Source organism: Euleptes europaea, chromosome 8, assembly GCF_029931775.1.
Source record: "Euleptes europaea isolate rEulEur1 chromosome 8, rEulEur1.hap1, whole genome shotgun sequence".
Taxonomy (NCBI): domain Eukaryota; kingdom Metazoa; phylum Chordata; class Lepidosauria; order Squamata; family Sphaerodactylidae; genus Euleptes; species Euleptes europaea.
In genome coordinates this window covers 62,254,281-62,280,811 of record NC_079319.1, presented here as the reverse complement: position 1 = coordinate 62,280,811, position 26,531 = coordinate 62,254,281, and the positions used below count along the sequence as shown (strand labels likewise).

The 26,531-nt window shown below is 41.3% G+C and overlaps 1 protein-coding gene across 1 annotated transcript; it reads left to right on the top strand.

Annotated features, from left to right (window-relative positions):
* Positions 1–1,526: 1,526 nt before the first annotated feature.
* On the top strand, positions 1,527–26,531 carry TMX3 (thioredoxin related transmembrane protein 3). Its single transcript, XM_056854254.1, has 14 exons — positions 1,527–1,556; positions 3,091–3,214; positions 3,593–3,638; positions 4,938–5,018; positions 8,824–8,923; positions 10,750–10,827; positions 13,991–14,057; positions 15,368–15,466; positions 17,009–17,066; positions 18,157–18,210; positions 20,573–20,629; positions 21,920–22,049; positions 23,298–23,366; positions 26,099–26,531. The coding sequence occupies exons 2-14, from the start codon at positions 3,157–3,159 to the stop codon at positions 26,381–26,383; spliced, it is 1,182 nt and encodes a 393-aa protein (XP_056710232.1). The 5' UTR covers positions 1,527–1,556; positions 3,091–3,156; the 3' UTR covers positions 26,384–26,531.

The window sequence follows — 26,531 nt, the reverse complement described above, 5'->3', positions numbered from 1 at the left end:
TTATTATTGGTATCTTTTTTTCAGCAGTGAAATGTGAGGATCATCAGCAGTACAGAATCTGAGCTCTGTCTATTATAGTTCATTAAAATAAACAAAGTAATCTCTTCTTGGAATATTGTGACCAAGAAGAACTTACTGTAAACTATTCCAAGTCAAAGGTTCTTTGCTTTTCTGCCACCAAGAGCAGAGGTTCTCAGTTTTTCAAGGTTAATAACGGACAGCTCGAATGGTTTTCCACCTTCCGCTACTTGGGCATTGTCTTCAGTTATAATCTATCTTGGTCTGCCCACCTGGATCATGTGAAGAAGACATCAAGATCCACTACTGCAATGATGGAGAAGTTTTTTCGAACCAAGGGGGCCAAGCACATTCCGTCCGCCATTGAAGTGTTTAATGCGAAGGTCGTCTCCCAAATTCTGTATGGAGCAGACATTTGGATTTCCGGTGTTGATGAGAAATTAGATTCTCACTTGAATAACTTTCTCAGGAAAATTACTGGAACTCCCAGGTGTGTTGCTGGGACAGCCCTCCGCATGGAATTGGCCCAACCCTCGCTTGAGGCACGTGCGTGGAGGAGAGCAATTAAGCTTAGGTTCAAGTTGTCCGACGCTAACCTTCCATCCCAGGCGGGGTTTCTCCATCTTATCCTTAAGGACCCGGCCCCCAACCCTTTGCTGACTCTTTTAGCGCAAAAACTGAAAGTTCTGGGACTTCCAATTTCTACTCCCTCTGATAATCTTGTGCCATCTCAATCCGTGGCAATTTTGAAGAGGCTGAAGGAGTTAGATTGGGCCAGCACGGTTGTGAGGGCCAGACGTACTTGTTCCAGTTTGGTGTTGGGCCTCCCTCCACCTGAGAACCTTCCAAATTTCCTTACTATGGTTCCAATTTCCTCACATCGTCAGGCTTTTCTTTTAGCTCGTCTAAATGCCTGTCCATCTATGGTCATGTTGGGCAGATTTAGTGGGATATCTTACCCAGATCATCTCTGCTTATGCAATACGGGCGCAACTGAAACTTTGGACCACTTGATGCTCCGTTGTCCTCGCTGGTCTCAGGACAGAGAGGTTTTTATTGCTCCAGTTCTTACTAGCTTGAACCTCCCTTCACATGCCTGGGTGTTGCCATTTTTGCTTGGTGACTTAAACAACGGTTTGGCAACATTGAATGTGGCTCGTTTTTTGGCCAGAGTGGCTGTACTTAAGAAGAAAGAACTTTCAATCCTACCTCTGGCAACTTTTAGTCAGTTTGCTCCGCCCCTAGTTTATTTTAGCTAGGAATTTTATCTATCGGGCTGATGCCTGGTTTTTAGCACTGTTAATATTGTCTTATGTTTATTATGTTTACTGTGTTTTATGTTTCCTATCTTTCCTTTGTGTTCCCCTCCCTCCCTCTTTCCTTGGTCCAAGACTGCGGTCATAGACCTAATAAATTATTATAAAATAAACAAAGTCCATCTCTGCTAGAAAAATTCCAATATTATCCATATTTTATTGGGCGTGTTTTTTGTTTTTAGGTTTAAAGAAGACCGTGAAGATGACATTTGGCTTGTAGATGTGAGTATGAAGAGTATAAAGGAACTTGATCCAAGACTTGCTTAAAAATTAACTCTTCAATTCATCCATGCTTATCTTGACTCTCTGGGAAATCTTTAAAAATACAGACACAAATTCTTCTTGTGTGTGTGTGAAGTGCTGTCAAATCACAGTTGACTTACAGCAACCCCTGATGGGGCTTTCAATGCAAGTGATTAAGCAGAGGTGATTTTCCATTGCCTTCTTCTGCAGAGTCTTCCTTCCAAGTACTGACCCAGCTTAGCTTCCGAGTTCTGATGTGATTGGGCTATACTATAACATTGCACATGCCCAAATTCTTCTTATTGTGTGCTGTTGTGAGTGGGGTGGGTGACCTGTCTTAATTGTGGTAAGCTAGAAATTAACTTGCTCATCAGTTGAGCCTTTATCTTGCATATATATTGTGTTGTAAAAGAAAATGAAATTGGTAACTGTTCTTTGAAATGCTTCTCAAGCATCGTAGTTTGATACTAGAGCAATAGTTTAGAAGACTTAAGTATATGAAATAGTATGCATTTATTTTTATCTGTGATGCTGAATTTGTTGTACAAATTTGTTGTTCAAATATTATTTGGTTTTCATAAGTGTTCTTTGGTCAATATGTGTTTTTAAAGGTCAGGCCTACAAAATGATTTTTTTCCAAGTATAATACAACTAAGACTAATGATGAAGAAGTTCCTAAAGGGTGCTGCTAAATAAGCCTAATGACACATATTTGAAAAGAAATCTATGCCCAAGAAGATCAAAACATCCCTTTTTGTTAACTGGTATCTAACAGAAGAATGTTTCTGTATGCAGGAGACTAAATGATGGAGGCGGAGGGCATAATCCAGCTATAATGATATAGTGTTAGGTGCTATTCCAGGAATAATCCTGGAGTAATTGTGAATAATCCTCTAGAGCAGCAGTGTGGAGCCCTAAGCCGTTAGAGAGTCAGAATGTTAGATGTATCTATAGTGTGATTAAAGTACAAGTTTCTCAATTAAAAAAAATGTGGTAAAGCTGGAAAAGGTATGGTGAAGAGCAAAAGAAGTCATCAGGCTTGTGTAAAAGGATCGCCATATAAATTAGAGATCTAATATAGTAAAGTGGCTAATCTTTTTGCACCATATCACAAGGTACACTTTTAAATAAATTTGGCAGGCAAAAACACTTCAGTGCATGTCCAGAATTCTGTGCAGTGTGATTGCCAGAAGTAAAGATGAAACTATATTAATATAGTAACTATATACTATATAGTAACTATATTATGATGAAACTATATTAATATAGTCTGATGAAACTATATTAATATAGTCTGATGAAACTATATTAATATTGTGATCATTTGCGTTCTACTTTGCTAGGGAAACAAGGTTTTATGCTATTAGTTTCTGTTGTTTTTCTTAAGTATTTAAATAGGGAAGTTGAGCTTGCAGAAAAGTCTTGGAGGCTGCTTTATATTGAAGTTACAAATGCATGCGTGTCAGATTCTTTACAGATTCCACATCCTGCTTATTTTTGGCTTTCCCCTCAGTTTTATGCCCCTTGGTGTGGTCATTGCAAGAAACTGGAGCCGATATGGAATGAAGTTGGTAAAGAGATGAGAAGCATTGGGTCTCCAGTTAAAGTTGGAAAGATGGATGCAACTTCATATTCTAGTAAGTGCACTGTTCAAGGGGTAGTCTCTTGCTCTCTCTGTCCTCATTCATAATTGTTGGAAAAGCTTACCCAACATATAAACATAATGGAAGTTAACCACAGAACACAGTGATGGAACTGGCAAGACCCCCAGACTGTATGTAATCTTGATAGGAAATATGAACTGAGTATATCAAAATGCAGTTTACATTATCTGATATCTTCTTCCCCTAGAAACAGGATGATAAGAGTAGCAGGTTCAAAAATAAAGAGTGCTTGAAGCTGGGTACTATGCTTGCATCCAGAAAGCAGACCAGTAAAATGTTTTGGAATGTTTGAAGGGTGGCAGAGGAAATAATATATTTTTGAATTCTAAATTGTGTCCCTGTTTTCTATAGGTATTGCCTCTGAGTTTGGAGTTCGAGGCTATCCAACAATTAAGCTGTAAGTTTAGCTTTCTTGAGTTTTATATTAAAATGCTAGTGGCTTGTTACCATCTCACTACAGTTTTAAAAATCCTCCTACTCTTTTTGGGTTGTAACTGACTCAAGAGGTATTCAAAATATGTAAAATTGCAACACGCTGCTTCGTGCTTTATGTATTCTCATACGCTAAAGTGCTTCATCATTCTGTTATTCTGTTATCCCCCTTCTTGCTGTTTGCAGGGTTTTTTGCTGATGGTTTTATGTGTGTATTTTTAATTTGTGGTTTGGGTAAAAGGGCTTGGGAGAAAGAGAAATGGGGGCGGAATGAAACATTGTACGCTCAAGTGTGAACTGCAAGTCTTAACAAGAGATGAATAGACGTAACATACATTTTAAATAATGGTCTACATTTTGTGAGTTCTGGGCTCTTAGTAAATTTGAAGTGAGATAAAACCTTTTTGAATTGCAATATCTTGCTGCGTAAAATCCCTGTAAAACACGCCTTCTGGCACCTATAAATGCTACTGCATAGATGCTATATTTAAAAAAAAAGTAGGTTCCCAAGATTTAACTGTTATATATTTGGTGTAAGCCCATATAAGACTGTTCTTCTAAACTAGACCTTGCTATTTTTCTTCTGCAGTGCTGCTTGCGTGGTTTTTTCTGAGCAAGGAGGTGTAATTTCCATCTCTGATGTTTAAGATGCGTGGGAAAGCATATAGAATAAAATTGGAGTTTTGTGTATCTTTTGGAGCAAGAACAATTTTGTTTGGCTAATTTTAACTTGATGTCAGAATTATGCAGATATGTGATTGGAGGGAGGGAAGGAAGTGGAGGATGAAAAGCTTGGTTACTGAAATGTGTTGTGCAAGCGTTTGCAGAATAGCTTCATCCCAGCTGACTAATAGAAAAGGCAAGGGTGAGTGTGACTCAATCCAGGTGCTCCTTTTCATGGCCAGATAACTCATGGAACCAAGTGTTCTGATTCTGTGATGTGTGCTGGATTACATCCAGTGTTCTCTCCTGTCCTCCCTTCTCACATGACAGCTGAATAGTACTGTGAAACACTGCTTTGCTTCTCCCTGCTCTTCCGCACCAAACAATAATGATTTTTAAAAACTGCTTCTACTTTTGTTAAATTTTATAATGGCACCGATCCCGACATGTATCTTTATCCACTGATTACTTTTTGTGTCTGAGGTTGCCTTTATCTCTCTCATTGAATGTGCTGAAGAAATGGTAACACTTGCAATACTCAGCCAGCCTATGTTGCAGTTGAGACATGGCCAACCAAGATGTTTAATTACCTTTTATTTAGGTTGAAGGGTGACTTGGCATACAACTATAGAGGATCTAGGACCAAAGATGACATTATAGAGTTTGCAAACAGAGTAGCGGGGTAAGTATTCACGGCTTCTGTCCTGTGTGGGGGAAGAGTTGTGGTGGTGTTCTGGTAAATACAGCGCAAGGAAGGGGTGAGGGTAAGTCAGCTCCCAGAATCCTCTGTGTACTCATTGATAAGACTATCAATTGCGATTAGGAAAGCACAAGTGGGGAGCCATGGCAAGGGAAATCCCTCCCTCCCCGCAGGTCCACACTCTCTTACCTTTTGCTCACTCACCACCTCGTTCTTTTCCAGTGTGTTGTAGTGATGTGGAGCGGTTGACTCTGATCTGGAGAACCGGGTTTGATTCCCCACTCCACATGAGTGACGGAGGCTAATCTGGTGAACTGGATTTGTTTCCCCACTCCTCCACGTGAAGCCAGCTGGGTGACCTTGGACTAGTCACACTCTCAGCCCCACCTACCTCACAGGGGAAGGGAAAGTGATTGTAAGTTGGTTTGATTCTTCCTTAAGTGGTAGAGAAAGTTGCCATATAAAAACCAACTCTTCTTCTTTTTCCTTCTCACCCTGCCTCCTCCAGTTCATCTCCTGCCTATTACCATCTCCTTTCCCCTTTTCCCCTCTCCTGCTGGTCCCTGTGACCATCACCTGCCAGGAAGTGGGGGTATACATTACTGTGTATTTAAGGAAGATTTTGAAAGTAGAACTGACGAAGAAACCGAAATGGCCGTCTGCTGGTCTGCTGATCTTCCTTCACTTGATAAAGAAGCTTATCTGCAAAATTATTGAAATTATGGACTATGAGAAGGGTTCTTGTGTATGAGAAGCCCCCATTTATAAAATCTATATTGAGACATATTCATAGGTGGAGTGCATCCTGGCCATAGAGCCAGATAGTTTGTATTTTCTTTACTTTTGTTCTTTAGCTGTAATACATTGTTTGCTTACACTGTGTGTAGCCGTACATCTTTGGCAGCCTTCTGGGTCGGATTTGGTTTGAGGTAGTGGGGGTGGGCTGGAGTTGGAGCAGGAAGAATGCCAGGTGCACTTTCTGATCCGAGCCTCCCTTCCCCAGCCACTGCCTAGCAGCTGATAGGGAGGGGGGCTGGGCTAAGAGCAGAAAGTGTGTGGGTCATGCTTTTGTCTTCAAGCCCAGCCTTCCCCCGTCATCTGTCCAACAGTGGCAAGAGGGGGCCAGCTGGGAGTAGGAAGGGCGCAGGGGAAGTTCTGCTCTAAACCGTCCTACCTTCCAGCTGGCCCACTTCTTTCTCCTTTCTCTCTCCTCTTCCTTTCACTTCATTCTCTTGCCCCAGCAGCAGCAGCTTGGGGGTTGGGTAAGATCCTCTGTTTAAAAAATAAAATCAGATTTTTTAAAGCAAACTTGGAAGTTAACAACAGGACACTGAAGGAACTGGCAAGATCTCAGGCCTGTATGTAATCTTGATAGGAAATATGAACGGAATATATCAAAATTTAATTTACATTATCTGATATCCTCTTCCTCTAGGAACAGGATTATAAGAGTAGCAGTTCTAAAATATAGAGTGTTTGAAGCTGTGTACTATGTTTGCATTCAGAAAGCAGACCAGTAAAATGTTTTGGAATGTGCATTGCCCATTGGGCAGATTTTTTTTTAATCTGCATTGTGGGAGCCATGTTCATTATTAGATGCAAAGGTAAAAAAGGGGATATGAAATGATGCTTTGACTTTAGAAACACTATGCTGCCAGGATAATCCGGTCAAGTGTGTTTGGGCCCTTGAGCCCACTGCAGCTGACAGATTGCTTACCTCCCCTTCCCAATTTCAGCCTTATTCTTGTGAATCCTCTACACACCCCTAGTTTCCTACTGTGTCATGAACTGCTCACATTGGTAAACGCATCAATGCTTCTTACTTGAAGAGTGTTCTGATTAGGTGTATGGATTTGTCACTACAAAGCAGCTTGATTTATTAAGATCTCATTAGTCTCTGTGAGTGTCATTTCAAGGTCAAGCCCTTGTTATGCTGTCGGGGAGAAGGACTGGATTTCATCTCCAGCTGTAGGAAAATGGTGTTTGGTTAAACCTACACAGTACAGAAATTAATCAGCAGTTCTTGATGACCTGCTTACTTATAAGAACATTTCTTCAGACTTTTCCTTTCGCCATTTATCTAATTTGCAGCAGCCCACTCGTGTGTATTACAAGATTAAACCTAGCTGAACATGGCTTGTATTGAATCTCTAAAAAGTTACTGAGATAAGGTGTAATGCAGGGGGGGTCCCAGTGTGGCACCCAGGGCATGCCATGGCTCCCACTGACCTTTTTCCTGGAACCCACCACTGTTTTTAGAAAGTAGGTGGGGCTTTTTCATAGCAGGGCTTCTTGTTGGCCATTGGAGATTTGATTGGCCAAACGTTGCTTAGGCAGCAGCTACCACCACTGGGGATGGCATGCTCTTGCTGACCTTTTTCCTGGAAACCCACCACTGTTTTTAGAAAATAGGTGGGCTTTTTCATAGCTGGGCTTCTTGTTGGCTGTTGGAGATCTGATTGGCCAAAAGTTGCTTCGGCAGCAGCTGCCACCACAGCATAAGGCTCTTCACTGTGGAACTGAAGGTGTTGCAAGAATTTTTTTTTTAACAATATGTTCATTTTAAAAGACATCTTGCTAAACAGAGGTTCTGCCTGAAACGTTGACTAATTCCTATTAGAGTTGTGCATGACCTCATTCCCTCACATTTTGTGGTTGGCTTCGCCTTCTGTGGGAGCCATTTTGTGGTGGCAACCCCCCCTTGTGTCAGAATTCCAAAGGTACTCAGAGGCTCAAAAAGGTTGCAGACCCCTGGTGTAGGGGTTAAAGTGTCAGACTTGGATTTGGCAGACTCACATTTGTATCTCCACAATGCTATGGCAGATTGCTGGGTGACTTTGGGGCAATCAACCTAGCTTACCTCATGCGGCGATCGTTTGGAAGAGGGAGAACAACACTGTAAGCTGCTTTGGGTTCCCATTGTGGAAAGAAGTTGGGTATACTTATTTTGATAAATAAACAGCTAGTTCAATTTGTTACTTACTGCAGGATTTTAATTTTTTAAAATACTGCCAGATATATTTAATATTTAACATTTAATATAACCTTAGATGTATTACAACTCTAATATGATTTTTGTAGTCATTAGCAGTGGAAGACTTAGGTGACTCCACTTAATGTGTTATTAACATGGAACTGTTCTGGTGATTGTAGCAATTATTTTATTAGCAAATAAATTATCAATTCTTTAAAAACACACCTATCATAGAAGGAAATATTAGGACAAATCACTCTGGGATGCATGATGAAATTACCCTCTTAACATTCCTCATTAAGTCTTTAAAGTATTTCTACATTTACTCCAGTAGTGATGCAACTACAGAATATGGTTACTGAATTGGTAGGAGCAGATCGGATGATGCAACAGTTGTTAACAGTTCTTAGAGGCCAGTGTCTTAGAAAAACACCCCTCAATGGGGCTTTTCAATGGATAACGTTCTAGTATATTTGCAATTTAGTTGATACTTTTAAAATTATCATACAATCTTTTTGGTCCGTTTTATGTTCTATTTTCATGGGATCCAAATTGAGAGTAGTTTTATCTTAGCATGCCAGAGAACCTAGGTAGATTGATCCAGCTGCATTGTTTTGAGATAGTGTTAGCCCAGCCATTGATGAGAAAATTGCAGTTCAAACTACATTCTGACTGAAAAATCCTATTAGTACTACAACAGGAGATAATCTGTAGGAGCATGATCAGTACTGAGAGTAGGAACTCAGGAAATGAAGTAAAAAAACTGATTTCTTTTTGTTCTTACATTGTTCTGTTTCTTTCTCTGTTCTTTAGGCCTGTTATCCGACCTCTCCCTAGCCAGCAGATGTTTGAACATGTACAGAAGAGGCACCGGGTACTTTTTGTGTATGTTGGTGGGGAATCTCCATTAAAGGTTTGAAACTTTGCTAAATGTGTGTGTGTGTGTATGTATATATATATATATTCCCATTTGCTCATTACAGAAGAAGTGTACCTCCTGAAGATGCCCTATTAGCCAGCACCTCCATCCTAAATACTTTTTAACAAGTACTTGTAAATGCTATTAAAATTACAGCTTCAGAATGACTGAGTTCGCAGTAAGTTCAGAGGAAGATGGTGGATACATTTTATGATGAGATGCAAAAGAAAAGCCAAGTTGCCATTAAGATTTTTGAGAAAGAAGACCCTGACAAACAGATTTGGAAAGATTAGGCTGACAGATTTTGATACAAAATACAATCTAAACTGTAACAAGAAAGAAAGAAGACTTGCTGGGGGATATTTGTAATAATTTATAATTGACATAACATTGAGCTATGTCAGAGCTGAGAATCATGGAGGGAATTTTTTTCCCAACATAAGGAAACTATTGGGAAATCTTTGCCGGGCTCTGGGGGTGGGGTGGGGGTTGAGGTGAAGGCGCTAAATTTGTAGCATAGCTGCTGGTGACTCCTTTCAAGAACCCCAAGTTTGGTGAAGATTGGGTCAGGGGGTCCAATTTTAAGGACCCCATTTTTTCTCCATTGGAAACAGTGGAGAATGGATGGGAGCACCCTCTTTGGGGGCCCATAAAATTGGACCCCCTAACCAAATTTTTGCCAAACTTGATGATTGTTCTAAGGAGAATTAACTGAAGCTGCACTGCAAATTTGGTGGCTCTACCTTAAAAATCTGCCCCTCTCCATTTTCCCATAGGGATTTCCCATAGGGTTTTATAAACCCCAAAATATTTGGATATTAAAAAAAAGCCGAAAAACCCATGTCGGTAAATCCAAACATGAAAAATATCAAAAAAATTGGGTGCTCATCCCTGGCTATGATTGATAGTACATCAGTGATGATTGATGGTACTGAAGGCTACCAAGAGTTCTAGGAATGAACTCTATGTTTTGCCTCTAAGAATATATTTTTTTCTTTGAGATAAACAAATTTAGATATTACTGTCTTTAAGCAAGGTTGAATTATTTTTCTGTAAACATTTGAAAGGACTAAATACGTATCTAATATACAGTTTACCAAGATGGTCCTGAACTTTTCTTTTAGGTACATTAACTGTCACTAAGCTAACTCTTTAATATAATTAGATATATCAGATATTTTACCTTTGATTCCTATTTTCTGTGTTCAATTGATAAATTGCTATCTGGTAGAATTAAGCTTTGTATTTTTCAGTATCATGTCTTCAAGGTGTTATACTTAAAACTATACCTAAACTAGGAGCCCCGTGGCGCAGTGTTAAGCTGCAGTACTGCAGTCAAAAGCTCTGCTCTCACAACCTGAGTTCAATCCCGACAGAAGTTGGTTTCAGGTAGCCGGCTCAAGGTTGACTCAGCCTTCCATCCTTCCGAGGTCGGTGAAATGAGTACCCAGCTTGCTGGGGGTAAAGGGAAGATGACTGGGGAAGGCACTGGCAAACCAAGCAAACAAAGTCTGCCTTGGAAACGTCGGGATGTGACGTCACCCCATGGGTCAGGAATGACCCGGTGCTTGCACAGGGGACCTTTACCTTTATACCTAAACTGGAAAAAATACAAGTGTTTGTTACATTATTGTGGGTTGTCCTAAGAACTTCGTTATTGGTTCCCATAGGCAAAGTTCATAGTCATGTTGACTCATTTTTAAAAAAACCTTATATCTAAACAAAAAATATTCATCAGTGTACAAATTATGTGGTGTTCTTCTGGGAATGTTCATGAAGACTGACAAGCTGCTTTAAAATATCTATTTGTATTTCCACAGGAAAAATACATAGAAGTTGCTTCCGAACTAATTGTTTATACATACTTTTTTTCTGCCTCAGAAGAGGTACTACCTGAGGTAAATGTATTTAAGTTAACACTGAACAATCACATGTTTTATTACTGGGTCAGTGTTCCCTAAAACATAATGTAAATTGCCAGCGTGGTGCAGTGGTTAAGAGTGGTAGTTTAGAGCGGTGGAGTCTGATCTGGAGAACCGGGTTTGATTCCTTGCTCCTCCACATGAGCAGCGGAGGCTAATCTGGTGAACTGGTTTGTTTCTCCACTCCTCCATGCGAAGCCAGCTGGGTGACCTTGGGCTAGTCACCCCCTCTCAACCCCATCTACCTCATAGGTTGTCTGTTGTGGGGAGGGGAAGGTAAGGTAAGCTAGTTTGATTCTCCCTTAAAGTGGTAGAGCAAGTCAGCATATAAAAACAAACAACTCTTCTTATTTGTCTTAGTCTTCCATGAAGTCATTTATGGGTGGCAAAAAAAATTGTACATTCAGCTATGGCTTTGTGAAGTAATCACAGTGGATCACTCATGGTATTGATTTTTAAAAGTAGCTTATTTTGTTGCCTATGGAAGCTGCACTGGTTAAAGTAAAAAGAAAGTCAAATGGACACGCACACTTACAGTTTGAATTTTTTTTAAACTGTGACCTGCTTGAAAAGATTCATTGCCTTGTCTTGTCTGGAGGGTAGGCTAGGCTTACAGCTGTTGTGAGGATGGTACTATCAAGTTTCTGTTGGAGGTTGATGGAGGAAATAGGTAGGCTCAGTTTACTTAATAGGAAGCCACGGCATGATGAGAGTGGATGGGTATACCTAACTGTGTCCCCCCCTCCCGTATACTTTTTCAAATGACTATCATGATGCTTGTTATGGTCACCGTGAGCTAGCCTACCCCCATATCACCCTTGGACTCCCAGTAAGAAAATGAAGCCTCTCCCCTTTCCTTTCCCCTGCCACTAATTGGCAAAAGAAGCATGACCGTGTCCCTTCTTTCATGTATCATAGTTCAGTTGGTGATAGTTCAGATAGGGGGCTGCAATCATGTAGAACCTACATTGTAGGCTGTGTAAAAGGGCCCAGGAAAACCTTTCATTGGCAAGGTAGTGGCAAGCTTTATACACATAGGAACTGGATTTGTCCAGCTGTGTGCTACTGTCAGTGTATGAGGGCATTCACAGATCTTCACCTTGTTGTCCTTACGTGTGTCTTTAGCAGGCATAGGCTAAAACAGTGGTTCCCAAAGTGGGCAGTAGCACCCCGTGGGGGCGGTGGGATTACCTGGGGGGGCACTAGAGGTGTGCCCCTTCAACTGTGTTGTTGGATAGAGTAGGGGGTGCTGGGGTTGAGTTGGTGGAACCAAGGGGGCGGTGGCCCGAAAACTTTGGGAACCACTGGGCTAAAGCTCCTTGTTTACATTACTGCTGGTTAAAGTTAAGATAATTTTCACTATTTTTTTTTTTTATTCTGTAAGGGCACCCAGTGTTGGTTTACAATGCACTTCATTTGCAAAGCTGTACTAAGATGCCGTGAATATTGATCTTTATCCATTTAAAGTGATCAATGATATTATTTTTTGACAGATCAGTTATTACATATCTTGACGCCAAGTTCCACGTGCTGGTGGTTGATTACAGAGGCAAACAAAATTGCAGATACAAATTGGGATAACATTCACCTCAAAAGAGCAACCCTCGGAGGAAAAGGGCCATAAAAATGGAACAGGATAGAGTGGTCATAACATTCAGAATAGCATGGCTGGAAAACTAGCTATTTTTAATCAGAAAGAGCACACGTTGATTCAGATTACAGACAACAGTTTACAGTCCAAGTCTTAATTCACTTAAAATATCAACCAGATTACCTCTACCATTTGGGCTAAGAGAATACTCTATGACGATGTATTTTCATTTCTGCCGTACAAAATTTTGCGACCTGAGAGGTAATAAAGGGGTTATCACCTTGTAGGAGCTTTTCTATCTTTTCTCTTTCCCTGTCGGGTCCCATTCTCAGTATATGGGGCTCAATAAACTTAGAGCGAGGTATTGTGTAAAAATTACAGTGTAGAAGGACATGCTCAGTAGTTTCTAAATCCCTGGATTTACAGGGGCAGAATCTCTCTGCTTTAGGTATCTTCTTAAATTTCCCCTCTAGCATAGCAGAGGGAAGGGCTGCACACCTAACCAGGGTAAAGGCCCTTCTATATCTGTTTATCTCTAAATAACGGAGGTAGGCTGCTGGTGAGCACACATTGATTAACACATTTAATAAAAAGTAGTTATAAATTTAAAATATGGTTTTCTCCAACAAGAATAAAAAGCTGCTTTTAACATTTCAGTTGTTGACATGTTTGCATTGGAACAGTCACCTATTATGGAATATGATTTCTTCCATTGTACTGGCATCGGTAACAACACATCTTGACTGCTTGTATCTTGGCGTCGCAGGACTTAAGCTAAGACAGCAATTATGTCATAAAGATGGCTACAGCCTTCTTTTCCTCCTTACGTTGAGCACTAAACAAAGGTTTTCAAGACGGAGCTGGCAAGATAGCTCATTATATTTTTGTTCTTTGGCAGTGTAACTGATTTGTTTCTGTGTCATGGATATTTTTAGTGACTTCATTTATACCTTCAGGATTTGGTGCTCAGAGTGAATAGTGGCTGTGATTGTAAACTCCTGGGATCACCCAGTCTGTGCCATCTTGTGATATCCTTTTGTTTGTGTCACCTTTCTTGTTAGTTTTTTTCAAAGACTGTAAAAACGGAGTCAAGTTATTTCTGTGGGGAATGGAACTGCCAGTCCCATATTTCAGATTAAAAGCAGCTTTCCTCTCCCAGGAAAAATGCACCTTAATCTTGCACTGGAGTAAAGTGTCCTTTGAATTGTCTTTAGATGTGTGAACAACGGCTTACTAGACACATCTATTGTATATCTACAGCACAGGATCCAAAACTGCCCATTTGATTGGACCAAGTAGCTCTTTATATAGCATGTAGCACTGATCCTTTGCGGAATGCAGCCATTAAGTTGGAAAATATAAGCGAGAAGAATCAGTGCCTTGAAATGATTTGAACTGTAAACAAAACATAAATACTGAGGATGTCTGCATCTTAAAGCTTTCTAGGAACTCACAGACTTGGAATCCACATGTGCGTGTACAATTCTGAGGTATGCGGACAATTTGTTTTGTATGCCACTAAAACATTGACTTTTTCTCATATTTCAGTATGTGACTCTCCCTGAAATGCCAGCTGTTCTAGTTTTTAAAGATGGAACTTACTTCGTTTATGATGGTAAGTTGAGGGTCACACACATTTGTTAAGGGTGCAGTTACGGCTGCCAGGCCTCCTGCTATGGTGGGAGGCCACCCAGCAGCAGCCCTCTTTGCCTGCCCTCACTCTGAGAGGCGGTGGGAGGAGGAAAAAAAGCCTGCCAGTGTCATCTGGCCCACTACGTCACTTCCAGGGAAAACCTAGACGTGACATAGGGTAACTAGAAATGGTTCGAAACTCAATGGGTTTGCAATAAAGTTTCCAGCAGTTCCTAGAGCTACCCTACGTCATTTCTGGGTTTTCCATGAAAGTGATGTAACGGTGCACAGAATGTTGCAGCACCCTCCATGTGCCTACCCCTGAGCTTCCCTCCAGTTGCCAATAGACCAGGGTCATATGACCCTGAGACAGAGGATTTACTCCTATACATATAAGACAAAGAAGAAGAGTTGGTTTTCATACCCCACTTTTCTCTACTTTTAAGGAGTCTCAAAGCGGCTTACCATCACCGTTCCCTCCCCTCCCCACAACCGATACCTTGAGAGGTAGGTGGGGCTGAGAGAGTTCTGAGAGAACTGTGACTAGCCCAAGGTCATTCATCAGGCTTCATGTGGAGGAGTGGAGAAACAAACCTGGTTCTCCAGATTAGAGTCCACTGCTCATGTGGAGGAGTGGGGAATCAAATTCATTTCTTCAGATTAGACTCCACCGCTCTTAACCATTACTCCACGCAGGTTCTAAGGAATTACAATTCTAATTTTTCTGTAAGAAATCTTTAAAGAAGTTACTGGGGTAAGCAGTGTTAAAGATGTGAATATGGTACCATGTTTTCATGTGTTTCACATATGCCTCACAGCTGGGTAGATTAGACTACAAACTAGGTTGTTATTGGCATCGCCAGAGTCTTACGAGTATCCCGGAAGTCTGAGACCCCCAAGGATACATCCTCTTTGAATAATATGTTGGAATGTACTTGTCCCTCCTGAAATGAAATGTTGAGTGCAGTGGACAACCCAGTACCACAAATCCGGCTCTTTCTGTTAATCCTTGCCATGCCCTCATTTCCTGTTATCAGCCTGGGAACCAACTTCCTACTTTTTTAAAAAAAGTGCTCTGTAAAATTAGTAAAAAGCTTACATAGATTGTTTAATATTTCTTCACTATGACATGCTCTTGTTATATTACAGTAGTTCGTAGAATATGGAATTTGTACGTAATTTCCATTTTTATGAAGGTGTGCCGTTATATGGCTGCATGAAAACTTTAGGGAGGATAGCTTTTGATACTAATAGATGATAACTTATCTTTCTCTTTCTGTGCATATAAAAAAGAATATGAAGATGGTGACTTAACATCCTGGATAAACAGAGAGAGATTCCAAGGATATCTTAATGTAGATGGATTTACACTGTATGAGCTTGGCGACACAGGTAAGATGTTAATGTATTGAAGCTGTTGCCATATTTGGGTAACACATTTCTACCTTTAAATGAACGCATTATGAAAGAGGTTTGGTTTTCTTAATGTTGTGGATGAGATCCTTAAAAGGGCTGTATGTGCACACAGACAGCTGCCACCATCAAAGTCCTTTCTCCTATGAGATGAAAATATTCACACCATTTAAGGTTCTAAAACTAACTCCTCTCCAGTTCATGCCAGCTTCCCATAGGCTGGCAATTTCAGCAGTGCAGTTCCTACTATATTCTGAAATGCTAAAGAATCTCAGGGTAGCTGTAACACATTCTTGTTTTGAATGTGTATGTTAGGCCTTATGTAACTCCAAAAATATAATAGGTACAGACCGGTGGTTTGGAGGGGTGGACTCAGATCTGGAGAACCGGGTTTGATTCCCCACTCCTCCACATGAGCAGCAGAGGCTAATCTGGTGATCTGGATTTGTTTCCCCACTCCTACACATGAAGCCAGCTGGGTGACCTTGGGCTAGTCACACTCTCTCAGCCCCACCTACCTCACAGGGTGTCTGTTGTGGGGAGGGAGAGGGAAGGCGATTTTAAGCCAGTTTGATTCTTCCTTAAGAGAGCCAGTGTGGTGTAGTTGTTAAGAACGGTGGTTTGAGGTGGTGGACTCTGATCTGGAGAACCGGGTTTGATTCCCCACTCCTCCAAATGAGTGGCGGAGGCTAATCTGGTGAACTGGGGTGGTTTCCCCACTCCTACACACGAAGCCAGCTGGGTGACCTTGGGCAAGTTACAGTTCTATTAAGAGCTCTCTCAGCCCCACCTACCTCACCGGGTGTCTGTTGTGGGGAGAGGAAGGGAAGGTGATTGTAAGCCGGTTTGAGTGTCCGTTAAGTGGCATAGAAAGCCGGCATATAAAAACCAACTCTTCTTCTTCATCTTAAGTGGTAGAGAAAGTTAGCATATAAAAACCAACACTGTTGCTTGTTCTTATGGAGAACTGAAATTGCCTACCTAACCAAAATGACTTTCCTTCAGTGATCTCATACAGTTTTAATCTTCTCTCTGTGGCCTTTTATGCACGGGTCGTTTCTGTGGCAAACACACACCCCGACTACTTTGGGGCTTCATTTTCATTATGCACATTTTTTCCAACCTTTAATAGTCACTTCGTTCTCTCCTTGCATTTTCTCCCCACGTTTTCTGGATGCTGTTTCCAGCGTCATCCAGGAAATGTGGGGAAAATGTGGGGAGAGAGCAAAGTGACTGCTAAAGGTCGAAAAGATGTGCATAATGAAAACGAAGCCCCAAAGTGGTCAGGGGTGGTTGCCACAGAAACAACCCATGCAAAAAAGGCCTGTGAGTACTTTCCTAGTGTAAAGCAGGATATTTATTTTTAGTACTTACAGCTGAGCAGAGTTTTACATTTAATGGATTTAATTTTACAATATATATTGTTGCTGTCATGTGCTCCTTAGGGATAAGGAAGAATAAAATATACTATTTTTAAAAATGTATTACGTAAAGAAATTGTATTTCTACCTCTTGTTTTAGGCAAACTTGTGGCTATTGCAGTTATTGATGATAAAAACTTTTCTGCTGAACATACAAGGTAAGTTGTTTTCTGTGTTAAAAAGAGACTGGAATACAGCAGAATAATTTTGAGTGAGATATCAAAACACCTATGCAGTCAAAATTCTGCCAAGCAATCATGTAGCACCAAATATCAGAACGTCTATAGTAGATGCAAGGTATCTGTATTCCCATTCGCCCTGATGACCTAATGTGCAACTCAAGGGATAGTGTTGGGGAAAGAGAGGCAGCAGCAAGGAAAGCAAATACTGTTTTGTTTTGGGGGGTTTTGAATGAGAAGGCTTCTTCTTCACTCTTTTTGGCTTTTGTAACGTTACCATTAACCTATTCAAGAAAGCCAGCCTAGTATTTTTGTTTTGCTCTTTAAACTAAATTCACAGGCCAGCCTGTTCCCAATTACTTTTGTCTGTTCCAGTTTGTGTGGTTGAACTTTGTTTTTGTGGGGTTCTATTGGGCATAAAATGTGTTTCAATAAGGCTCAGCACTAGAATATTTCCAGAGGTAACAAGGAAAATGAAATTCAGTGGCAGCTGGATTTTCTTAAAGAACTGGAGTGATTGGATTGGTGTTGCTTGGATAGGTCCTTCCACAGAAGTAATCTTTCTCTGCAGCCCCTTGAGGGCTGGGAGAAACCCTCAGAAACACACATGATGCTGTGGGAGCAAGGAGTCTGCAATGGGAAGAAGTAGCATAAGCTCCCTTGGCATGCGTAAAACTGTCTTTCAGTTCATGTAAGAACTGTAGATCCAACCAATTTTGTTGCTGTACAGAGCCCCGTGGCGCAGAGTGGTAAACTGCAGTACTGCAGTCCAAGCTCTGCTCACGACCTGAGATCGATCCCGAAGGAAGTCGGTTTCAGGTAACCGGCTCAAGGTTGACTCAGCCTTCCATCCTTCCGAGGTCAGTAAAATGAATACCCAGATTGCTGGGGGCAAAGTGTAGATGACTGGGGGAGGCAGTGGCAAACCATCCCATAAACATAGTCTGCCTAGTAAATATTGTGATGTGATGTCACCCCATGGGTCAGTAGTGACCGGTGCTTACACAAGGGACTACCTTTACAGAGATACTGTTCACATTGTAAATCCTGTGAAATCTCTCTTTTACAGGTTGAAGTCTATTATTCAAGAAGTTGCTAAAGATTACAGAGATCACTTTCATAGGTACATGTAGATGTTTGCTAAATGTGTTCCTTGTTTGATGGCACCTACTGACTTTTTCTCTATTCCAGTCTAAAGACACTGAATAAGAATTGCAAGCCATAATATTTTTGTTTGTGACACAAGAAATCCAGTTTCAGAGTAGCAGCTGTGTCTGTTGCCAGCAAGATTTTTCTACCAATCTTATTTCATGTTGTATTTTTAATGTGTGTTTTAAAGTTCTCTCAAAACATTTTTAAAAACCATTCTGATACAAGCCAAACAGAATGCATTCCGCAAATGACCTGCTGCCCCTTGTAAGTCTTGTTCTTTATTGTTCAAGTACTGTAATGTGCCTTGACTTTCTATCATGCATTGACTTGGTTTCCAGAGAGTGCCAATCTGTAACAATGCACATCCTTGGTGATTTCTTCCTGCTGCGATGGTACAAAAAATATTCATTGTCTTAATCCAGCAGCCTAGCTGCTCTTGTCACCATGTGTTTGCAATTTGGAACCTCAGGATTGAATATAAAACAGATCCCTCATTGATAAAGCAGATCAGCCCAAAAAGTTGTGGTCAAATTGGTGATAGTGAGACGGAGAAGCTTTTTCCATCTTTTGAATTGTATTCATCGAATTATGATTCACTGCTGCTATTTATGGTAGGATCCACTTAATTGTAACTATTGTACATGTTGGAGTACTTTAACTATGTTATTACTAATTTAAGCTGCAGTTAACAGCCACTCGAAAACATAAGTGTTAGATCTCCGAGGCAGAAATTCTTCCCTTTGCTTTGCATTTCAGTTGTATGAGAAGACTGTCAAGCCTTTAGTTTCAATTGCAGAGGTTTGTTCTGGCACTGCACTTTTGAGAATTGCTTTCTGGTCCCAGAGATGCAGGAGAAAGCAAAGATGTATTACCGTGTTGCCACCCTTGGGTTTCTTTATAACTAAGGCAGGCTACGAGGGCATTAAATTACTTGTGAAGCAAATAATGAAGGGTTTAGTTGAGCGCAGAGCTAGATTAAAGGGAACTCCATATTGTTTTTAGCCAGGGCCTTATGTGCTCTGTATCCAGGAAATCCCAAGTCCTGAAAAACCTAATTTGTATAACTTCTTCCATATCCATAATTTGTTTGCAACTTTTTACCATTTAATCTTGATTGATGTGACTGAGAGGTGTAATTATCTTTTACAGACCTATGCTGAAAAGTGTTATGGAAAAAAAGTTGTTCATGAATTGTTCTCATGAATTACAAGCAGAGGGGCAAAGTCGGCAGGGTATCAGGTTGCTACCCACCACTCTGCTAACACTGGAAATGCTGTTCGTTTCCCCTAGCTTTTAAGGCTCAGACTACATAAGAACGGTGTCAGGATTGACTTGCAGTAATTGAAAACAAAGCACAGGCATGGGAGATGATGAGCAGACTTCTCTAGGCTTGCATAGGAAAGGACCTGGGGAATTAGGAGCAACACTGGAGAACTCCCAAGGTGGGGAAAGTCTTATTTTCCCCAAGAACATTACAATTACTCATGATTTGCTGGGCCGTCCCCATCAGTCCCCAGTCCCCTTATATGGAATCAGCTACTATTATGTTGGCATGGACGTGAAGCAGGGAAGGTCTGTCTGGGTCTCTCGAGCCCATCTTTCTTCCCGTCTTCGTTCCTGACCCTTCAGCTGCAGAAATGGGGAGAAAACAAGAAGGAAGTCTTTGTCTCTGGTACCCTGGATACTGCCAGCACCCATTTGTCTTTAGTTTTGGGACTTTCAAGTTTTTCCCCTTCCATTTTGACTTACAGCAATATTGTGGGGTGTGGGAGGGAAGGCAGCATGGTATAGCCCGATCTCGTCAGATCTCGGAAGCTAAGCAGGGCCGCTATGCAGAGGAAGGCAACGGCAAACCACCTCTGTTGGTCTCTTGCCTTGAAACCCTCATAAGGGGTTGCCACAAGTCAGCTGTGACTTGACAGCACTTTACACATACACAATATTGGGGAGATAAATATTCTGTTTGCTCAGCATTTTCCAATGATACAGTTGTTCATCTAGGATGATGTGGGGAAACAGCCCATTAAGTAGTAGTGAGGGAATCATCACTATATGATGTACAAACTTACTGTGTTCCGTTAGGCATTGGGCAACAGCAGGATTTGTTGGTTGTTTTTAGAACATATGGTTCTTTCACCCAAAATTATACTCAGTTTAATAGAATTAATTTGAAAAGTAAATTGGTTATGTGACTTTTGTCGATTTCAGTGGAAAGCTTTGATTATCTTACCTAAATATTTGTGAGGGTGTTTCAAAGCATTCGTTATGCAATGCTTAATGATCATTATTTATTGAAAACTGGGATTTACAGCTTTGTATTTGACTGTTAACAGGAACTTCCAGTTTGGCCACATGGATGGAAATGAATACATTAATAGTTTACTAATGGAGTAAGTGCACTATTCCTTGAGGTTTCTTGCTTTATGTAGACTGTAAATTCCTGCTCAATAAATTGATTTAAGGCTCAAAAGTGGGCCTTGCATAGTGCAGGGCAGTGAGCGGTGCGTGGTGATTTCATTTGCAGGGGTACTTTCCCTCATGAGATTCTTGCCTTAGTCCTGTTGTATTTGGAAAATGGCCTCATGATTTGACTGTACCAAAGTGGCACCTGTACTCTGGATTAATGTGTGTGTTTGCATTTGTGCACTTCAGTGGCACAAATGCCTTTTTATGTATAAGGAACAGCTTAAAATAAAACCAAAAAACTTATAATTTTCAGCTGTTTATACATGATTGACCCACCAGATGGCAGCAGCAGAAAGAAAATAGAATGTAAGACTGGTAGGACCCAAAAATGAAACCGCTGACACTCTAGTGTGAAATATAAGCATCATACTCCCTTTGAGGAGGGGGAAAAAACAAACATATTGGTATTTTTATAACTTCGGTTTTCATGCTTGATAAAACTTGAATTGTACTGCTGTTTTATAGCCAGACAAGCTTTTGTGAATACTGTATGGGTGGGAGGGAGGGTAGGAGAAGAGTACAAGGCCCTCAAATCCGCTTCTTGGGAAGGTCCTGAAAGTTGTCTTCCATTCAGAACTCTTACACCAGGAGAAATGGTCTTTTTTGTTTTCAGTTCTGATGTTGTTCGTTTGTGTGTTCTTATTGAAATTATTTTATCATTTTAAATGGTGTTTTTTTTAAAAAAAAAATCATGTGCACCACCTGAACAGGTGGAAAGGCAGCAAAAAAAAAAGTTCTAAATATATCTGGCTGTTTTTCAAGGGCAAATACTGAGTAAGTTCACGTGACTAAGACCTAGGTCACTGCGAAATAGGTAAAGCGTGGGGATCATTGGCATGCTAACGTGTAATCCTTCAGCCACATGTATGTATTGTACAGAATGGGATACTAGGGAGAAGCCTGCAGGACTCTGCAGGGAAAGTCCTGTGCACATGATCTGCAGTTCAGCACAATTTCTTAGCCTTTTTTTTTTTTTTGCAAGAATTGATTTAAATTGACAGGAGGAGGGTATGGATATGTCAAGTCCTGCAGCCATCTCCCTAGCACCTTATGATCGACTTGTGCATAAGGTCTTCACAGGATCAAAGTCTTAACAGGATCAATAGGCTACAATTTCCATTCTTAAAGAAAAGAATAAATATGTGTATTTTTATTAATGCACTCAATACTGGTGGGGATTATTTTAAAAGTTTCTAAGTTTGGTTTGCTTTCAGTGATTTGAAAATCCCCACTGTTGTTGTGCTGAACACATCAAATCAACAATATTTCCTGCCTCATAAACCCATTGAGAACTCTGAAGATATGGTACAGTTCATTAACGAGATCTTGGAAGGTGCCATAGAAGTAAGTGGCTTTACTGCATTTTGCATTAGCCTTGAAAATAGCCACTGATTGTTAGGCTATCTTGCTTCATTTGTCTCCTCTAGCTTGAAGGACTCCAACTCCATGTATACTTCGAAATTTCTTGAAATGGACAGTCTTTCTACAGAGCTTCCCAGACAAGCTCTGAATCTGTTGTGGGTTTTGTAGCATAGTTATGTAAGATCACAATGGGTAGCCATGTTAGTCTGTCAATAGCAGTAGAAAAGAGCAAGAGTCCAGTAGCACCTTAAAGACTAACAAAATATCTGGCAGGGTGTGAGCTTTTGTGAACCACAGCTCAAGTAGCTGAAAGTTCATACCCTGCCAGAATTTTTGTTAGTCTTTAAAGTGCCACTGGACTCTTGCTCTTTTCTACTGCCATAGTTAAGTAAGTTTCACTTAATGACACGCTGAAACTATATGGAAGTTTTAGGAGTGTTCTAAGGGATGGATACTGAAGGCCAAATGAGATGATGTTATGTAAGAAATCCTTGATCAAAGTCTTCCACAGGTGTATTTTTTTTTAAAATTAGATGAAGCCATGGAGAAAGGGACAGAATCTGATCAGTGCTGCCGTGCTGCTTGAGGGAGCAGATTGCCTTTTCCCCTTGTAACATTTTCTTGATTAAATTGCTTCTGTCCCCAGAAATTGCTATTTGTTGGGGGTGGGGGAGATTCTGGAACCTATAGCTGGGCCCGCTCTCCTCCCCACCCACAACTATTTTTAACCTTTTAAAAAAACATCCGTGCAAGATCCTTATCCCATATCTCCTGCACCTTGTCCAGTTCGACCCTGAGATGGTGATCAGTCAGAAGACTGAATAATGCTCAGATGGAGAAGTCGGTACAAGATGTATTCCAAACAGCTGCCATTCTGTGATGTGATAGTTAGAGCCCAGCATCTATTATTCCTGCATTTTGCAAACTGACCATTCTTGACAATACAACATTGCCAGCTGGGCACTGTAATTTTACTGCGTCTATGTGTGAAGAATATGTTTCACAAGAAGTAGCTTGCAGTGCCTTTAAAATAAAGATGAATGTTGGAAAATGCAGACTTCCTATCTTTAGAAAGTAATTTTCTCCTTCAATGGGGAAAAAAACTGGTAACTAGTAATTTCTTCTTGGGGGAAAGTAGGGCTACAAAGGGAAGGAAGGAAGATAAAATGTAAACATAATCTGAAATGCAAGTGGATTGTACTGATGCCTGCTTTCCTTTTTGAACTTCAGGCACAAGGTGGAGATGGAATTCTTCAGAGAATCAAGAGAATAATTTATGATGCCAAGTCTACTGTAGGAGTAAGTGAAAATCTTGCTCACAGACAGATTCCATATTTATCACATTTAAAAGTAATGCTTGGCAAGAGTTGCACAGAGCAGAATGAACTGAGTCCCGTGTGCTTTTCATTTAATCATGTACTTCTGGGTATTGGATCTCTTAGAATAAATTGATTTCAATGTGTAGAATCTCTTAAAAAAACAAATTTTACATCACATGAAACATGTGGTGTCAGGAATATTTGGACGGTCTCTGAATGTGTCATCATGAGGTGCTGTGAATGTAACTAAAAGCTCAGAACTGCTGCCAAAACCAGCCTTCTCTTGGCAACCCATTCCATCGGACCTTAATGCCTAGCAGTACTCATCGTATGGATCAGTGCCATTTCATTATGTGTCTCCATGACTGATCCACCTTCCCAACGCTGCCAGGCTTGTAGAGACATGCTGCCTGCAAACCACATGGTAAGCAGTGCTACATATTGTTGCTGGACAGGAATAATATGTTCTGAGGCCCTATTTACTAGCCCGCCAAGCTTACCTTTTCTACGTTTGTGCACCAAATCGATGTACTTGTGGAAACCTGGATGTGAATTTTGAATCTCCACAAGAAGCTGTCATGCCAAAATTGAGTTATATAGAACTCTGAAAAGGCTCCACAGAGCTTTCCACATGAATTCATGAAGGGAAAGACAGTTTGCATAGATACTCCCAACAAATTGTCTGTGCATTTGCTCTAACAGAAATTAAAGATGATTGTTGTGACTCAAAACGTTTGTGTTCAGAAGCATCATGAGGTACAATATGGAGTGTGGGAAATCAAATAATTTTAGAGTTAATATTTATATGTTAACGTTCTTTCTAAACAAAAATAAGTCCATAAAATTACAAATACAATGGAAATCCGGTCCATCTTCGCTGCTTTAATGAGTCTGGGTTAATTTATCCTAACTGTGCATTCCTGAGGAGGGGGGAGTCCTCTTAGGAGGCGGCGTGACCTATCCGCCAGCGTAAGTGCATCTAATTATGCAACAAGATGCACTTACGCTGGCGGCAAGGGCAGTTCCATCAGCGCCCAAGTGCCGCTGAGCTCCACCTCGCCCCTTTGCCAGTGTGGTCTCTCCGTGGCGCAGGCCGTGGCAGAGAATTGCTGCGCCGGCGTGGGGGGCGTTCTTGGGGCGGGGCGGGGGGGAGGAGCCGCCGGTAAGTGGCTTCCTGTCCCCGTTCGCCCCACTATGCCGGCACTGGGAACAGTGATGCTGTGCCTGTTTTTTAGCAGTCGCAGCCCCACTGTTCTCTATGGGGCGAAAGGCCCCGTTTAACAAAAAAAAAAAAGCCACAAAATGGCTTTTTTTTTCGGGGAACGGTCTTAGGAGGCGGCTCTCCTGCACCTTCTGCCTGCTGTTCCCGTACTCCAAATCTCAAGAATGCATGGTAAGTCTTAGTGAAAAGCAAGTAACATATTTTCTTTCAGCTCCACTGCATGTATTACATGACATCCCTGAAAATATGCCACAGAACTGCATACCCAAATAGAAATCATAAATGTTTGAAAGGACTTGGAACTTTTTTCATCTTCTACTTCATCAACCCACCACACCACTGTATTATTTTATATTTGCATGGCTAAATGTCCCCAAATAGGGACAAGGGCAGGGTTAGGAAGAAAATAGCATATTCTGCCCCCTGTCCTCAGTAAGAGTCACCTCATGTTGCTGGGAACTCTCTTCAGCAGGATAGGACCTTGCCTACTGGTACAAGGATATTGTTGCTTCTTTCCCTTCCCTCAAGCCTAATGGTTGTTTGGGAGCCAGACTCTGGGGAAGGGAGGAAGGGTTCCTTTACTTTTTTCTGAGTACAGTTAGGAAGTGCCACGAAAGAGGCAACAAACCGGGTTAAAGACTTAATTTTTAGCTTCCATCCCCTCACCTGCATAACTTTTCCAGGTCCCTGTTTGCAACATATGAAACTTATTATTTATTTACTTCATATCCTACCTTTCTTCACAAGGAGGACTCAAAGCATCTTACATCATTCTCCCCTCCTCCTCCTTTATCCTCACAATCCTGTGAGGTAGGTTAGGTGGCTTACAGTCCATTCCTAAAGAGGAGGTAGATCCACGGTGGCTGGGAACAGTGGAGCTGCGCTGCCTCCTCTAAAGCTTCCTGGCTGCCACAGAGGAAAAAAAAAACTTAAAAAAAATAAACTAAGGGGAAATGGGTGTTAATTCCCCATTGAAAAAAGCGAGGCTATGCCACCCAAAAAAGTGGTGCAGCCCCGGCGCCACGAAAGGGGGCGTTCCTGGGGCAAAAGGGCTGTGGAAGCTACCTAAAGGCAGCTCCTCCCCCAGGAATGCCCTGGAGACACCTCCCTCACACTGGCGTGGCTGTTCTCTTTTGGGATTTAGTTCCCGGGCTGGCGGAGCTCTGTCGCTCCTGGATGCCACTGTGTTTGCGACGGTATCCCATGATAATGCGGCACCTACGCTGGCGCGGGAGCATGCCGGCTCCTATGGAGATTTCCCCCCCAGGATTGCACCCTTATTGAGTATCATTACATTCCCTCACGTGGAAAAAATTTAAACTTTTTTTTTTTTAATTGAAACAGTTTTTCAGTTTTTAGAAATGTTTTCAGCGTTGTCGGTCTGTTAATGAAGTAAATGAGCAGAGGCTTGTGTTATGAGGAGAAGCGCCCCATGTAGGATATTTCACATGTCATGCAAGTATCACTGATGGCCCGTCATTTCCCAACAGTCTGTTTTCAAGAGTTCCCCACTTCTGGGCTGCTTTCTCTTCGGCCTGCCACTGGGTGTCATCAGCATCATGTGTTACGGAATTTGTACGGCTGACACTGACGGAGGTGCAGGGGAAGCTGAGCCGCTGACGGAGGAAACGGCAGGCAGGGAACTGACCGACGAAGGCACCGAAGGCACTGATGAAGGCACGGAAGAAGAACAAGAGGGGACCAACGAAGAAGCCGTGGAACTTGCGAGCGGAGAGCCAGAACCGAAAACTATATTGGAAAAGAAAATAGACTAAACAGATAGCCGAAGAGTTTCTCTGTAGAATTTCAAAATAGAGACTTATTTATTGAATTCAGCCATTTACCTGCAACCTTCAGAGATAAGACTTTTTTTGTCAAGTTTTATTTGCATGCTTTCAAATAGCTTGGCTGTGAGAAGGAATG